At 39.2% G+C, this 17,607-nt stretch overlaps 1 protein-coding gene and 1 pseudogene across 1 annotated transcript in view; one reads left to right on the forward strand and one right to left on the reverse strand.

The window, feature by feature from the left end:
• Positions 1-9,351, forward strand: part of LOC133568412 (oxysterol-binding protein-related protein 1-like) — a 47,765-nt pseudogene extending 38,414 nt beyond the window's left edge.
• Positions 9,352-9,397: 46 nt separating this feature from the next.
• The window catches only part of LOC133568413 (tetratricopeptide repeat protein 39C-like), a 41,737-nt gene continuing 33,527 nt past the window's right edge, over positions 9,398-17,607 (reverse strand). The window contains exons 6-14 of the mRNA XM_061920316.1: positions 15,798-15,966; positions 15,640-15,733; positions 15,469-15,576; positions 15,290-15,399; positions 15,099-15,222; positions 10,117-10,214; positions 9,955-10,059; positions 9,854-9,892; positions 9,398-9,788 (exon numbers count right to left, since the gene is read on the reverse strand). Coding sequence (XP_061776300.1) covers positions 9,687-9,788; positions 9,854-9,892; positions 9,955-10,059; positions 10,117-10,214; positions 15,099-15,222; positions 15,290-15,399; positions 15,469-15,576; positions 15,640-15,733; positions 15,798-15,966 — 949 coding nt within the window. The 3' untranslated portion in view covers positions 9,398-9,686. The remainder of the gene's footprint in view (positions 9,789-9,853; positions 9,893-9,954; positions 10,060-10,116; positions 10,215-15,098; positions 15,223-15,289; positions 15,400-15,468; positions 15,577-15,639; positions 15,734-15,797; positions 15,967-17,607) is intronic.

Consider the following 17,607-nt stretch of genomic DNA (forward strand, 5'->3'; position numbering starts at 1 on the left):
TTGCCCATGACTTATGTTATCTTATGCACACTCTGTGCAGTGTGTTGCAGCTTTTGCCGTGTCAGCCGTAGCGTCGCAGTGGGAGAGGACCGGGAAGCCCTTCAATCCCCTGCTGGGTGAGACGTACGAGCTCGTCAGGTGAGCTGGACTCAGGTGTGTGAGAAGAAGCTGTTTTAAAACAAAACAATCGCTCCTGCTCCACCAGAGACGACTTGGGCTTCAGGTGGGTGTCGGAGCAAGTGAGCCATCACCCTCCTGTCAGCGCCTTTCATGCCGAGGGCCTCAAGGACAATTTCGTCTTCCACGGCTCCATCTATCCCAAACTCAAGTTTTGGGGTAAGAGCATAGAAGCAGAGCCCAAAGGAATCATCACGCTGGAGCTTCCCAAGTGAGCGTCAACAGCTTTGTTGTCGCTTCTCTTTGCTGCTTCTCACCACTTTCTGTCTCCATGCAGGTACAATGAAGCCTACACCTGGACGAACCCCACCTGCTGTGTACACAACATCATCGTAGGCCAGCTCTGGATTGAGCAGTACGGCACCGTGGAGGTGGTCAATCACAAGTAAAGACTGCCGCACACCCACACAGCATTAGAGGAGACGTGATGTTGAGTAATTGTGTGACAGGACCGGAGAGCGATGCAGTATGACCTTCAAACCCTGCGGTCTCTTTGGCAAGGAGCTTCATAAAGTGGAAGGATACATCCTAGATAAAAGGTATCATTGTCTGTTTAGATCTGCTGTATGTATCAACATGTACACAGAATTCAACATGGGGTATTTCAGTCAAAATAATAATTGCCAAAAAAGCTTTTAAAAATATATAATTTCGTTTGAAAACCTTCTGTTTACATTTCTTTTTTTTATTGAACAATGTAAGTACAAACATATATTCTCAATGTGCATAAAAACCAGGACACGTTCAACAAAACTCCAATTAACAACCATCAAGTTGAGCAAATATTGTTTTTTGCAAAACATGTAAAGGAAAGAAAATTAAAGCAAAGACAAATCAATCAATCAATCAATCAATGTTTACTTATATAGCCCTAAATCACTAGTGTCTCAAAGGGCTGCACAAACCACCACGACATCCTCGGTAGGAAAACTCACACCCAGTGGGACATTGGTGACAATAATGACCCAGTGGGACGTCGGTGACAATGATGACTATGAGAACCTTAGAGAGGAGGAAAGCAATGGATGTCGAGCGGATCTAACATGATACTGTGAAAGTTCAATCCACAATGGATACAACACAGTCGCGAGAGTCCAGTCCAAAGAGGATCCAAGACACAGCAGCGAGAGTCCCGTTCACAGCGGAGCCAGCAGGAAACCATCCCAAGCGTAGGCGGACCAGCAGCGCAGAGATGTCCCCAGCAGATACACAGGCGAGCAGTACATGGCCACCGGATCGGACCGGACCCCCTCCACACGGGAGAGTGGGACATAGAAGAAAAAGAAAAGAAACGGCAGATCAACTGGTCTAAAAAGGGAGTCTATTTAAAGGCTAGAGTATACAAATGAGTTTTAAGGTGAGACTTAAATGCTTCTACTGAGGTGGCATCGCGAACTGTTACCGGGAGGGCATTCCAGAGTACTGGAGCCCGAACGGAAAATGCTCTATAGCCCGCAGACTTTTTTTGGGCTTTGGGAATCACTAATAAGCCGGAGTCCTTTGAACGCAGATTTCTTGCCGGGACATATGGTACAATACAATCGGCAAGATAAGATGGAGCTAGACCGTGTAGTATTTTATACGTAAGTAGTAAAACCTTAAAGTCACATCTTAAGTGCACAGGAAGCCAGTGCAGGTGAGCCAGTACAGGCGTAATGTGATCAAACTTTCTTGTTCTTGTCAAAAGTCTAGCAGCCGCATTTTGTACCAACTGTAATCTTTTAATGCTAGACATGGGGAGACCCGAAAATAATACGTTACAGTAGTCGAGGCGAGACGTAACAAACGCATGGATAATGATCTCAGCGTCTTTAGTGGACAGAATGGAGCGAATTTTAGCGATATTACGGAGATGAAAAAAGGCCGTTTTAGTAACGCTTTTAATCAAATAAAATATAAAAATAATAACAATAAATACTAATAAAAAAAACAGGATAAGATCCACTCAGTGGCTAGAGTGTCCGCCCTGAGATCGGTAGGTTGTGAGTTCAAACCCCGGCCGAGTCAGAGTAAAGACTATAAAAATGGGACCCATTACATCCCAGCTTGACACTTAGCATCAAGGGGTTAAAACACCAAAAATTATTCGCGAGCGCAGCCACTGCTGCTGCCCTCACCTCCCAGGGGGCGAACAAGGGGATGCGTCAAATACAGAGGACACATTTCACCACACCTAGTGTGTTTGTGATAGTCATTGGTACTTTAACTTTAAAATTTCTAACAGACAAACAAGGCTAATCAAAATTACTTGAAATGTTTGCAATAACGAACTCAATTTAAGGGCTTTTTTGTATTTTTGATAATTTTCCAAAATGTAATTGATATATGAATTTTCAATTATTAAGCCAATTAGAAAATGTAGGTTTTACTATCATAAATTGACATTTATGTAGAAACATTTTTGCTTGGATCATCATAATGTTGACAAACATTTATTTTTTAAATGTTTTCAAAGCCAAACATGACAAAAGTACTTGAAGGGGAACTGCACTTTTTGGAAATTTCACAATCATTTTGAAAGACGTGACAACAGATGTATATTTTTTGATGTAATGTAACTCGTAAATAACAGAGCCAATGTTCCTCTATTCCGCCCATAAAAAAACTGTTTAAAAAAACATCCATAATGCTCCATTTAAATGTAGTGACTTGAATATTAATCAATTATTAGGGATATTGTTATTATAAGCGCTAACACAGACAAACTATTATAGCGTCACCGTGATCACAAGCTTTTGTGCCAATGTTGACATGATCGACTGATCAGCTGCATCCTCGCTCGTCAAACTTCATTGGAGATCATAAGTCATCCATCTCACCTGGATAGTAGAAGGACTAGGATGTAATCCGACAAATTTGTACACTTTGACAGCTACCGGGACGGCGTGGCGCAGTGGCCGTGTGCAACCCGAGGGTCCCTGGTTCAATCCCCACCTAGTACCAACCTCGTCACGTCCGTTGTGTCGTCAGCAAGACACTTCACCCTTGCTCCTGATGGGTGCTGGTTGGCGCCTTGCATGGCAGCTCCCTCCATCAGTGTGTGAATGTGTGTGTAAATGTGGAAGTAGTGTCAAAGCGCTTTGAGTACCTTGAAGGTAGAAAAGCGCTATACAAGTACAACCCATTCATCATTTATTTATCATTTACTTTAGAAACAGAAATGGCGAGAACGACACAAAAAGACGCATGTTTTCATTCCCCTTTTCTTTGCGAGGATTATGATTCATTCATTTAAATGGGAATATATGAACATCTTAGCAGTCGGCATCCTAATGACAGCAGACCTTGTACAGTATGTGATTTTTTATTATGTTTGTTGCCACTCCTTAAGTATGCAGTGACTAATCAGTAATGAAAAGCAACATTTGTGATGCATTTTTTAAAATTAATGCACTGTATATGTGTAATACCTAAATATTAGATATTATAAATGTTACTACATGACATACATTACATCATGTATATATACATATATATCGTTAATGGAGGTTTTTTAATGGGCTCTAAAGGCAGAATGGAGCAGCTTCCATAGGCTCCATTGTAAGCGGACTTTTGAATAAATGTATTTACTATTAAGAATACAAAAAAAAAATCCATCCATGTTTTTCATAATGATTGTGAACGATAGGTAACATTTAAAAAAAAGTGCAGTTCCCCTTTCGAGGGGATCTTATACAAATCCAACTTTTCTTACCTATTGGTACTTGTTTTGTGTATTAGAACATTGTATAAGTCCCTAAAATTTGAAATAAAATCATGGAGACATGACAGAGACATTTAAAAAAAACATTTGCTTTCCTTTATACTTCTTCCAAACAAGCCGTTTGGAATTTGCCTAATTTGTGAGTTTTCCAATTACTGACATCAAGAGAGTAATACATCGTAAAGATTTACATGAAGAACTTTGCACGAGTCTACCATTGTAGTCAATATTCTCCTTCTTTTTCTTTATCCTCTTGTTGTGGGGCAGACTGGCTCGTACATACACATGCATCCTCCACTGTTGCCATTTCTAATACAAATTAGCATACAGTTCCGATTTATATCTGTCAGTAGATTCTCAATGGAAGCGCTAAAAACTACAATATAGCTGACGGGAAGAAGACCAAGTCGAAGTGGGGGCATATAAATTAGACCGCCTAAAAAACAGCACATCTTGAAGAGAGGGTGAGAGAGTGGCTTAAAAATGGTCTGTAAAACCAAATTATTTAATCAATTAAATTTGTAAAAAACTGTAAAAGTATTTTTGTTTAGGGCTGAAGTTGATGAACAGATTTGGGAAAAAGAAAAAAAAATCTAATGTTTATGCCCTTTGGGGACAGCGTGGCAAAGTGGGTAGAATGGCTGTGCAAGTAATCTGAGGGTTACTGGTTCAGTCCCCACCTTCTACCATCCTAGTCACGTCCGTTGTGTCCTTAGGCAAGACTCTTCACCCTTGCTCCTGATGGGTCCTGGTGAGCGCCTTGCATGGCAGCTCCCGCCGTGAGTGTGTGTGTGTGAATGGGCGAATGTGAAAATACTGTCAAAGCGTTTTGGGCTCCTTTAAAAAGGGGTACAACAGCGCTATACAAGTACAACCCATTTACCATTGAAGAATGAAGGACTTTTATGTCCTTAGCTTTCGGGTATTGTTTAAAAACAGCTAGTGTATTGAAAATCGTGTATAATGGAGTAACACAATAAAAACCATGGACAAAATACAGCAAAAATGTACTGAAAGGACAAAAAAAGTCAGTCTTTGTCTTCTAAGGGTTAAACTAGTTCTATATAATCAAAATATTGTACTGCTGTGTGTGTGTGTGTGTGTGTGTGTGTGTGTGTGTATATATATATATATATATATAGTATAATATATGTATATATAAAATATATACCAGTGTGTGTGTGTGTGTATATATAAAAACGTATTTTTCGGACTATAAGTCGCGTTTTTTTTCATAGTTTGGACAGGGGTGCGACATATATTCCGGAGCGATTTATGTGTGAAATTAACACTGTACCGTAACATATCAAATATTATTTATCTCATTCGCGGAAGAGACGAAGAAAATGTCAGCAATCGTCACACACACGTCAACCAATAAGATTTCGGCAGGGGAGGGTCATGGCAGAAGTGCATTTTGGGTCATGGAAGGCTAACTGCTATATGCTACGGCCGTAGCTATTAAATTTGATCATTTCATCGTTGGCGGTAACTTATAAAAACTGAGAAGGGCTGAACAAAAATGGCATCGAAAGGGAAATCATGTACTGCAGATTACAAGCTGGATGTAGTGAAATATGCAGCAGAAAACGACAAGAGGAAGTTGCGCATACCTTTGGAGTTGGCAGAGTTCTTTAGAAGCGACATCGAGGAAGAAGATGTCATCGGATTTATCCATTAGGAGTGACAGATTGTTTGGTAAACGAATAGCATGTTCTATATTATGGGTAGGGAACCTATGGCTTTAGAGCCAGATGTGGCTCTTTTGATGACTGCACCTGGCTCTCAGATAAATCTTAGCTGACATTGCTTAACATGATAAGTAATTAATAATTCCGCTGGTAATCACAGTGTTAAAAATAACGTTCAGATTATAAAACATTCTCTTGCATTTTAATCCAACCATCCATTTTCTATTGCACCTGTCCAAGATGTCGCATTAATGGTAAGAAGTATTATATTTACTATTGGTTAAGTTTAGAATAACAATGTTATTAAAAAGAATAAGAGACTTATTATTCTCTAAAAATGTTGGTGTTACTGAAAAATGCACGCATTTAGGTGAATTCAGTGTTAAAAATATTATACGGCTCCCACGGAAATACATTTTGAAAATATTTGGCTTCCATGGCTCTCTCACCCAAAAAGGTTCCCGACCCCTGTTCTATATGTTATAGTTATTTGAATGACTCTTACCATGTTACATTAACATACCAGGCACGTTCTCAGTTTGTTATCTATGCGTCATATGTTCACTATTCTCTATTTATTTTAAATTGCCTTTCAAATGTCTATTCTTGGTGTTGGATTTTATCAAATAAATTTCCCCCAAAAATGCGACTTATACTCCAGTGCAACGTATATATGTTTTATATATATATATATGTGTGTGTGTGTGCCTCACAATACGAAGGTCCTGAGTAGTCAGGGTTCAATCCCGGGCTCGGGATCTTTCTGTGTGGAGTTTGCATGTTCTCCCCGTGAATGCGTGGGTTCCCTCCGGGTACTCCGGCTTCCTCCCACTTCCAAAGACTTGCACCTGGGGATAGGTTGCTTGGCAACACTAAATTGGCGCCAGTGTGTGAATGTGAGTGTGAATGTTGTCTGTCTAGCTGTGTTGGCCCTGTGATGAGATGGGGACTTGTCCTGGCTGTATCCCGCCTTCCGCCCGATTGTAGTTGAGATAAGTTCCAGCGCCCCCCGCGACACCGAAGGGAATAAGGTTGAAAATGGATGGATAGATCTATATATATTATATCTATATATATATATATATGTATATATGTATATATATATACATATATAATTTATTTCATTTCAAGATGTTCTGTTGTAACTTGTCTCTCCTTTGTCTCCTAAATCTGTCTATTTGCAGCAAGAAGAGGCTGTGTGCCATCTACGGCAAATGGACTGAGTGCTTGTACACAGTCGACCCCGCCACATTCGACGCCCACAAAAAGTCAGACAAAAAAAGTTTGGAGGAAAAAAAGGCATCCAAAAGGGTATTTTTTTTTCTGCTACTGGTGCCACCACTTGTTGCTCTCGTTTGAGAATGTGTGTGCCCTCAGAGCAGTGTGGATGAAGAACCAGAGGAAATGCCTCCGCCTGATGCAGAGACAGTGCAGGTCATCCCGGGTAGTGAGCTCATCTGGAAGATAACGCCTCGGCCTGACAACTCGGCCAAGGTCAGTGCTTTTTCAACATGATCTTTGTTTGCCTCTTTGCACACTTTATGCTTTCCTTTGCAGTTTTATGCCTTCTCCACATTCGCCATGCAGCTGAACCAGCTGGACAAGAGGATGGAGGGCGTGCTGCCGTCCACGGACAGTCGCCTCAGGCCTGACATCAGCGCTATGGAGAATGGAGATATAGGTACAGTACACCCTGTCATGTGACCCTAGTAAAAACATCCTCAAATAATGGCCTGCAAGCCAATAAACGATGCGCCTCATTGAATTTAAAATGCACCACTTCACTTAAATGATCAAACAAACGCAGATATGGTCCAAGTGAATATAAAGCACGAATATGAGGTAGTCAGTCCTTGCGTGAAATAGCAAATCTGTCAAATGATTGTCATATCATAAATGTTTTAAAATGGCAAAATAAAGATATCAATATGTATTTATTAATTATCAACAATGTAATAGTGTGGAATTAGTGTCTGGGGGTCCTCAAAGCTCTATTTTATTCCTATTATAAATCAATGATTTAAAAAATGTTTGTAAGAATGTATTGCCTTTTATGTTTGCAGATGTTCCCTTTCTTCTATTATCACATTTTAATCTTGATTGCTTGACAGGAAAAGCATATGAATAACTCATATTTCTGAATGGTTTAAAGGTAATAAATCGTCCCAAAATTGTTTTTAAATATATTGTTCTGACTTCGAGTATGAAAATCAAAAGCTATAATAAAAACAATGCAAGATTATTCATTGATAACATAAAAACTTGCTTGGGGCCTCAAACCAAATGTTTAGGACTGATCAATTCCAAATCGAACTTGGAAACAACATATTGAACTTGTCTGTAACAAAATAACATTATTTCATTTATTGTTCTTGTGTGTTGGCATTATAGTTGAATATATTACCATTGCAGGTTCGATCCCTGCTTCAGCCATCCTAGTCACTGCCGTTGTGTCCTTGGGCAAGACGCTTTACCCACCTGCTCCCAGTGCCACCCACACTGGTGTCAATGTAACTTACATATTGGGTTTCACTATGTAAAGCGCTTTGAGTCACTAGAGAAAAAGCGCTATATAAATATAATTCACTTCACTTCACCATTCTATTTGTGGTGCTATTTATCAATCATACCTTCACAAAATCCTAATAATTCAAAATGTACTCTTAAGCATCATTCATTTGGACTGTTGTTATCTCCTTTTATAGAAGACATGTTTTTAATGTTTTATGTTTCTAATTTAATGTGAACATATTGTATTTTTATATATAAGTAAGTATGCACGATATATTTACAATATTTACCAATAATATTCCATATTTAAACATATTCCTCTGATATAGTGTACAGTACATGTAACTTATCCATACAGTTAGTAGATAAATGGTTATTGTATATGATATGTATTGTATTTGACTTGTCTATTCCTGCTGCTGTCATGTCTTGGGGGAGGTGGCTTTAGAGTCTTTTTAAATCGTTCTTGCACATGTTTTGCTTGACAGTGTATAATTGTGTGTGCAAATAGTTTGTGAATATCTTTGTGTGCATGGAAGATTTGGCCAGTGCAGAGAAGAAGCGACTGGAGGAAAAACAAAGGATGGCCTGCAAGCATCGCGGCAAGTCCACAGATGAATGGAAAACAAGGTAACAGTGCAGCGCCCCCCTCTGAACACAGTGGTCTACTACAGGCGCTTGTTATTTTCCATCTAAGCAAAATAATGCAACACTGATGTTGTCAAACGTCCACAGGTGGTTTCAGCAAGGCGCCAACCCTCACAACAAGGGTCAAGACTGGCTCTACTTGAAAGGCTACTGGGACAGAAGGTACAGTCAGGTGCCTGACATCTACTAGCAGGTAGAAACACCAGATAACTATTTGTAAATGCTTTGGTAGATGTTACAAAGCCGGTTTGTCATCATTTGTAAATGATGTTGGCTTTAGAACCGTACTGTAAGTGCTGTGTTTAAATATTCAGTAGTGCAATACAAGGAAGTTAGACTGGGTAAAAACTTCATCTGTCAGAGTGTGCACAGAGTAAGAGTGGTAGTGTAGTGTTTTTTACACTTGCAGAAAAAGCTGCTCTTCCACTGTGAAAAGGTCAAAATTACATCTATTGCAATATATTTACTAATTTAAACATAAATGCATGTGAATCACCAAATATGCAAGTGTCACCACCTTTTTGTAGCTGCTCGTCTATTTTACACTACAAACTTGACTTTGTTATATAAAAGCTCACTTATCATTGGTTTTGCTTGAATTAAAAATTGCATGATGAATAATCTTCTATCTTTAATGGCTTATTTGTCCCCCAACTCCTGAAACAAGTTTATATAGTTCATAAAGAATTTATTTAATTAATTGTCAATTCAAACAAGTGGTTTTAAAACATCCAATATAAAGAGGGCAAAATGGTACCACCGTGCCATCAAAGTTTGGCACATCTAAGGATACGTGCAAAACATGTTTCCACTTGGAATAAAGTTCCAGAATACAGTGTGATACTCCTACCTGCAGATAAGCAAAGGCCACCACAGAAAGTGATGTGCTGCTTTTTGGCTCAGAAAACCAACATTAAAAGACATTAAAAATGTAACATGAAATATTGTCCAGAGTGTCATTGCTGATGTTTGGGTTGAGCTGCAGTTCGCGTAGAAGCAAGAGCAGAGTGGATGCGAACATGAAGCCTGTTTTCAAAGTCGTAACCTGCATAATCGTCCTGCAAAAGAAAAAACATAGTTCTAAACTCAAAAACAAGCGTGTATGACAACTATACTTCGATACCTTTGCCTGGATCATCAATATATGGCCTTTGGCTGCAGACTGGAAAACAAACCACAATGTCACCTTTGGAACATAGTCCTGTAGATGATGATGGTTATTACCTCAGAGTTGTGGAGGAGCACACATGCCAGCTCATAGCAGGAGTAAGGCTGCACGTACGAGTTGCTCAGAAGGCCCACCTCATCACATGAAGCCAGGTGGAAATACTGCAAAGACAGCATTGTAGCTTCTATCATCATCAACCATGCAAAGCATTACAATACCTCAATGGCATCTTCACTGTTATGGAGGCATTTGCTCACGGCGCCCAGAAGCAGGTTTTTCAGCCCTGCACATGAGGCATCGTCAATCGCCTGAAGGACTGAAACAAAGATATTTGTAGTTGCCAGACAACAAACAAGAACAATAACAGACACACCATGAATTATAGTATATGTAATAATGCAGCAGTAATAAATACACATTCTACTGTTTGCATTTTTTCCCCACGGACTGAGCAGTCTCGTTTATTAATTCCCTTAGTAAGATTTAAACTTGTAACTTGGTCAGTTGTTGATGTTATTTCCATTTATTCATCTGTTTTGATAAACACAGAATGCTTATGTACGACTAAATAATCCCCAGGTATATTAATTGGGGAAAAAATGACTGAAAATAATTGAAGACCACTGGTATGAGGGCACCAAAGACGGGGCGGCATGGCGTAGAAGGTAGAGCGGCCGTGCCAGAAACCTGAGGGTTGCAGGTTCGCTTCCCACCTATTGACATCCAAATTGCTGCCGTTGTGTCCTTGTGCAGGACACTTCACCCTTTGCCCCCGGTGCCGCTCACACTGGTGAATGAACGATAGGTGGTGGTCAGAGGGGTCGTAGGGACAAACTGGCAGCCACGCTTCCGTCAGTCTACCCCAGGGCAGCTGTGGCTACAAATGTAGCTTACCACCACCAGGTGTGAATGAATGATGGGTTACCACTTCTCTGTGAGCGCTTTGAGTATCTAACAATAGAAAAGCGCGATATAAATCTAATCCATTATTATTATTATATAGTGACTGATAATAGCAGATCTGCACAACGCGCTGCTCTGCTTGTCTCCTTGGACTTGAACTAGCAGCCTGGAGACACTTTAACGTTGCCTACTGACCTAGGTCAAGTGAAGGTGTTATTCAATTGTTGACACACGGGCAGGGATTAGGAACGTAACGGTATGAACACTTTATATTATTGCGTTCTTTTTCAAAAAGTACTTTAACTGAAATCTTTTAAACAACAAATAACATTCAAAATTATTTTGTTGTGAGAAGAAACATTGTAGATAAGAACACTTTAATGTACCTCAAGTAGAAATCCCATTAAGCAACACAGGCATTATAAATAAAGTAGTATTGGATAAGCAAAATAATACCATAAATAGAAATAAATGTAAAAATTGTGCAAGATAGCACCTAACGGCAATAAGTGTAATTGCACTTAATAAAAACAGGGCCAATGTCATGTAGTTGTAAACATGACAGAACTATTTAAAACAGCATCATGTCTTTTGTAGTCAAATATGACAGTCAGGTACTGTATTTTGCAGCCTGCCTCTGTCACAGAACATGATGTAGCTGTGGCATTGGACTGGCCCACTCTGTAAATAAGGGATTATTAATTTTATTAGATGGTGATTATTATAATCATCTGACTGACACACACACACACACACACACACACACTCTGTTACTCCTCTAAAACCAAACCGGATGCAGAATTTCTTATAAGATTTGTATTTACTGTAACTCTAACATTAAGTCATAAACGGTAGAAAACACACAAAACCAGAAATATTTGTTACTACCGGTACAGTATTTTATTATGTATTTTTACAGTAAGTTTGTTTAGTAACTATACTAAAGATTGATGGACAAACTGACCATTTCAAACATTTACATCATGCATATATATATATATATATATATATATATATACACACACACACTAATCTAACATAGGCAAGAATACCTACATTTAGTCAGGTTAAGTTTTGTAAATATTCATAATTGAAGTGTCATTAATTGATAAATTCTATAGAACAAATAAAAAAACACTTAAACGGTTTTAGTAAATTACAGGTAAATAAAATGAGTCGAGGAGTATAAAACAGCAAGTGTGTATATCATTTATCATAGACTATTTAGAGACCCTCCATAGAGTTAACCATCAATCCATTTCCTACCACTTCTCCCTTTTGGGTTTGCTGGCTCAGCTGCATTCAGGCGGAAGGCGGGGTACACCCTGGACAAGTCGCCAACTCATCGCAGGGCCAATTTAGTGTTGCCAATCAACCTATCTCCTGGTGCATGTCTTTGGAAGTGGGAGGAAGCCGGAGTACCCGGAGGGAACCCATGCAGTCACGGGGAGAACATGCACACTCCACACAGAAAGATATTGAACCCAGGACTACTCAGGACCTTCGTATTGTGAGGCAGATGCACTGTACCCTGTCATTGTGCTGCCAGAGTTCAACATAAAAAAAAAAAAATAACCGCGTCATTACAGAATAACTATTTTATTATGTTTGAAGATGATTCCCCATGCGCAGCAACATTTGAAATATACTACTTTCTAAATTTTACCAGACACATTAAGTACATTTTGTTGTAAGTATCAGTATTGGCTCGGTACTGTCAATACCAGCCTGAATTTGACTCAGTATCAGATTGAAAAGAAAACCATCTTCAACCATTTCAGAGGTGCTGCTACCGCTTTTCTAGGACATGAGCAACGTCGCCTAAAATGCGTTAATGAAGGTTTCTCCAGAAATGAAAATTTAACGGTATTATGGTAAACCGCGGTAAAACTAACAGGATTACTGCTTTAAATTCAAATAACAAAACCATGATTGATAACCACACTTCAATAACCTCACGAACTGGTGATATTGCTCATTTACTGGAGAAGCAAGCTAGTACGCTAATCGCTAGCAAGCTTAAATGCTGACATGAATACAAGAGGCATTAACATTTTTCCCCATTAAGAAACAAAACGTGTTAAACTGTCTGAGCAACTAACCTATGCCAAGAAGTGAAGCCACATTACATCACATAAACCAGATATGCTACCCCTGTTTTGCCTTTATCATTAAACAACAGAAGATAAACATATTTCAAATCAAAGTTGTATGGCTTTTAAGAAGCCAGAACTATATTTGATGTTTCTCTAGCCTAAGAATGTATATTGTCCATTTGTTTTTCATATAAAACCTGGTTAAATAATTTCTGTGTATAAATAAGATTTTACAACATACATACAACATAAATGTTCATATTTAAACCCGTGTAAAACACTGACATGTTTTTACCTAAAAAATAATAATCGTGATTTTAATATTGATATAAATAATAGGGATTATTATTTTAGTCATAATTGTGCACCTTAAAGGCCAGAATATACTCTCGCGTCACCTAGCTGACGGCGTCTGTTTGATTTATAGTTCTTCCGTAGGGGATGGTGCCAGACCTGTAATTCTCTTCTGTTCAATTGATTTCATTCATAAAAAATCTTTTAATGTTGGCGCGACTCGAGAGACACTCCTGTTACAACAATTCAACCAATAAAGAAATATTTTTGCTCAATTATATCTTTTCATTGTCATGATTTTTACATATTTTGAATACAGAAAGATATTTACATAGTTTATGGAACAAACTAGATAGTGGATTAAAAAAAACTCTTCTGATTGAAATTCTTATTTTCATTGTCACTGTTCTAAAACTACATTTATTCAGTATCTCACTTCCTTTCAGATTATAATACTGTACTTTCTCTTTTTACAAATCTGATTTGAATGATGCTTGGTAGAGTTGTTGCATGTATTCTTTTCATCGTTCATTCTCTTCCTAAAGACTCAGGGGACGTGTCTTAAGCTGTCACTCGCTCAATAATTATTTTGTTATGTGGAGTGATGACATCTACATCGCACTTTAGTCAAGGTATATAATAAATACACAATGCTTTTTGTTAACGTGTTAAAGGTGATAAATAAAAATACAAGACTATAAGTTGGTGTATTACATTATTGTGATTATTTGCATTAATTCGAATCAGACAAAATTTACATTAGTGCTGATAAGTTTAAAAACTTTGAATTTACGTTGTGGAGGTAAAAAAGTACTTCTGTCTTTCCAACACCACATGAAAGTTGTTGGTTTTTAACTTCTTATTTGTTCAGCTTCCATACTTGTTTCTTTACCCTTTACAATAATTATTTTGTAGCTTTCTAGCTTGAGTGCAGTAGTTTTTCTGAGACCCTTATTTAGAAGACAGGAACTGTGTGGTCAGTCTTTACACTTCACACACACACACACACATTAAGTGCGGTGAAATTATCCTCTGCATTTGACCCATCCCCACAGCAGAGCAGTGGTAGCTGTGCCCAGGAATCATTTGGTGATTTGACACCCAATTCCAACCCTTGATGCTGAGTGCCAAGCAGGGAGGTAATGGGTCCCATTTTTATCGTCTTTGGTATGACTTGGAAGTCACAATTACCGATCTCAGGGCGGACACTCTAACCACAAGGCCACTGAGCAGGTGGCCTTGATAGCCGTTGAAAAGAAAAATGCTTCTCGTATAGATAAAGCTGTTAAACAACCATAGCAAGATTAGCAATAAAAGTTAAAAAGGTATTGTACTTTTTGACTTCTTCTGGATGCAACAAAAACAAAAGCTGAGAAACGAAACATTCAGTAATTATTTTTCAAACGCACCAAGTTATGAAGTACACAATATCGGTTTCCATGCAAACGTTCAATCGCGGTTGTTTTATTTCATACAATCATTTGACCCTTCTCGGCAAAACTGAACAATCACAGCTGTGCGGTCCGAACTGCCACGGACAGGAAGTTACGATTTTATGGAGGTGAACGCAAGGCTTGTGGTAGGGTACACGGGGAGAGGGCAAGTTATGTGACATGCCACTATCAGGCTTTAGTTGGGTCATATCAAAGCTGGAGGTAAAAAAAAAAAGATTATTAAGACTAAAATAGGTGTGCGCAACCAACTTGTGTTTACCGCTGTGCTTTTATTTTGAAGCTTAACTTTTTGCAGTCTGCAGGATGTGCGGAAAGCTTTTTTGCGCCGGCTGTTTTTATTTTTGGGAATTGTTTTTCATAGACAGGAAAAAGACAAGGAAAGGTACAATCGTCATTTCCCTTCAAGGATTATTAAAGTGTTTCTGATTCCAGTACAAAAGTGTAGAGAAGTACCTTGCATCATGGCGTGTAGTTTAGTAGAGGAGCAGTTGGAGAGCGCTTTCCACAAATACAGAATCTCAATGACTGACAGGATACAAAGTTCTTTGGACAGACTGGAGCTCTTCAACTTCTCCGCCTGCCACAATGACATGTGCACGTCGTTAGCAAGAAGTACAGTCAAAGCAAAGAACACACTCGCTGACCTTCTTCATGGAGAAGAGCTCTATTTGATTGTTTTTGCGTTTAAAAAGTTTCTGAACATCCTTGAAGACGATTAGCGCCCCCTGCAGGTCGCCCATGGCTCCTTGGCACACTGCCCACCAACAAGACACAACATTGAGATGGTGCAGAAGACAACAACAACAACATGGACGCCTGCTACCTCCGGTCAAGTAGGCATAGTAACATTGAGACCAGCGGGACTCGTTTTTCAGACGCTCAAAGGCTCTGAAGGCCTCTGAGTAGTTGAGCTGGATCATGTTGCACCAACCTGGAACAACATGAAGACATCAGAAACAGGTGTGTTATATTTCCACATAGAGGAGGAACTTACCCATTTCATACAAACACACATGCTGGATCTCACGCTGCTCTGCAGCCAGCTCCAAGGCAGTGCTGAAGGACTCCAGGGCGCTGCTGATCTGACTCTACACACAAGAAGTTGTATGATGACATCGGCATTTCTCGACATCATTCCTAAAAGTTTATTACCTCCAGACGCTGAACTCTGCCTTTGAAAAACATGAAGAGCGAGGAGTTGGGATAGATGGTCTCTCTTTGCTGAAGAATGGCTTTGGCCTCCAACAGGCCTGAGTGCGTGTCGCTGCCGTCCAGGGCAAAGAATGGCTGCACTACCGTGTGGTACCACAAGAGGGCCAAGCTGTCGCAGAAAATCATACAATCAGCTTTGCAATTTAACATTCTGCAGTGTACAGTAGAATATGCATCTTGTCTATAAATGCTGTCAACATTTATAGAATATAAGCATTGGTATTCACAGTGCAAACAAGATCACCTTAGTGCAAGTACCGTCTTTTCCGAACTATAGAGTGCACTAGTGCATGCTTGCCAACCTTTCTTTTTCCAGGAGACTCACCAATTTCAGTGCCCCTCCCGAAAATCTCCTGGGGCGACCATTCTCCCAATTTCCACCCGGACAACAATATTGTCAGCGTGCCTTATAGGCATCTGCTTTCCCTCCATAAAGGCATGTCGGCACAATCACATGATTTATGCGGGTATTACACACACACACGAGCGAACGCAATCAGCATACTTGATCAACAGCCATACAGGTTACAGTATAAACAACTTTAACAGTTACAAATATGCGCCGCACTGTGAACCCACACCAAACAAATTTCGGGAAAACATCCGCACCGTAACACAACATAAACACAACAGAACAAATACTCAGAACCCTTGCAGCACTAACTATTCCCGGGCGCTACGATATACACCCTTGCTACCACCAAACCCCGCCCACCTCAACCACGGCCTCCCACATTATACATATGTTTCTTATTGCAAGTTTGTCCTTAACTAAAATAGTGAAAATACAAGACAACTTTTGTTTTAGTAGTAAGTAGGCAAACAAAGGTTCCTAAGTTAGCTGCTGACGTATGCAGTAACATATTGTATCATTTATCGTTCTATTATTTTGTCAACATTATTAAAGACAAGTGGTAGAAAATTTATTATTAATATACTTCATTTACTGTTGATATCTGCTTACTTTCTCTTTTAACATGTTACATCTACACTTCTGTTAAAATGTAATAATCACTTATTCTTCTGTTGTTAGATACTTTACATCAGTTTTGGATGTTACCACAAATTTAGGTATCAATCCGATACCAAGTAGTTACAGGATCATACAATGGTCATAATGTAAGTCCTCATGTGTCCAGGGACATATTTCCTGAGTTTAAAAACATATTATGAATTTAAAAAAAAAAAAAAAAAGATGTGATGCCAAAAAATATCGATGTAATCGTAGAACTATCGCTCCTGTACTTCGTATCATTACAGTGGATGTCAGGTGTAGAGCCACCAATGGCGTTTGTTTACATTTTGAAGCCGGTGAGCTACGGTGTTTAGCGAAGCATGTTAAGTTATTCCTCGTCCTGCAGGGATAATACTTGTAAGAAACTTACATTATTTGTCGCCATGGAAACAAAGATTAGTGATTAAAGGCCTACTGAAACCCACTACTACCCACCATGCAGTCTGATAGTTTATATATCAATGATGAAATATTAACATCGCAACACATGCCAATACGGCCTTTTTAGTTTACTAAATTGCAATTTTAAATTTCCCGGGAGTTTCGTCTTGGAAACATTGTGTAATGATGACGTGTACGCAAGACGTCACGGGTTTTTAGGAAGTATGAGCGCTGCGCACACACACACAGCTAAAAGTCGTCTGCTTTAACGGCATAATTACACAGTATTTTGGAGATCTGTGTTGCTGAATCTTTTGCAATTTGTTCACTTAATATTGGAGAAGTCAAAGTAGA

Source organism: Nerophis ophidion, linkage group LG14 (genome assembly GCF_033978795.1).
Source record: "Nerophis ophidion isolate RoL-2023_Sa linkage group LG14, RoL_Noph_v1.0, whole genome shotgun sequence".
NCBI lineage: Eukaryota > Metazoa > Chordata > Actinopteri > Syngnathiformes > Syngnathidae > Nerophis > Nerophis ophidion.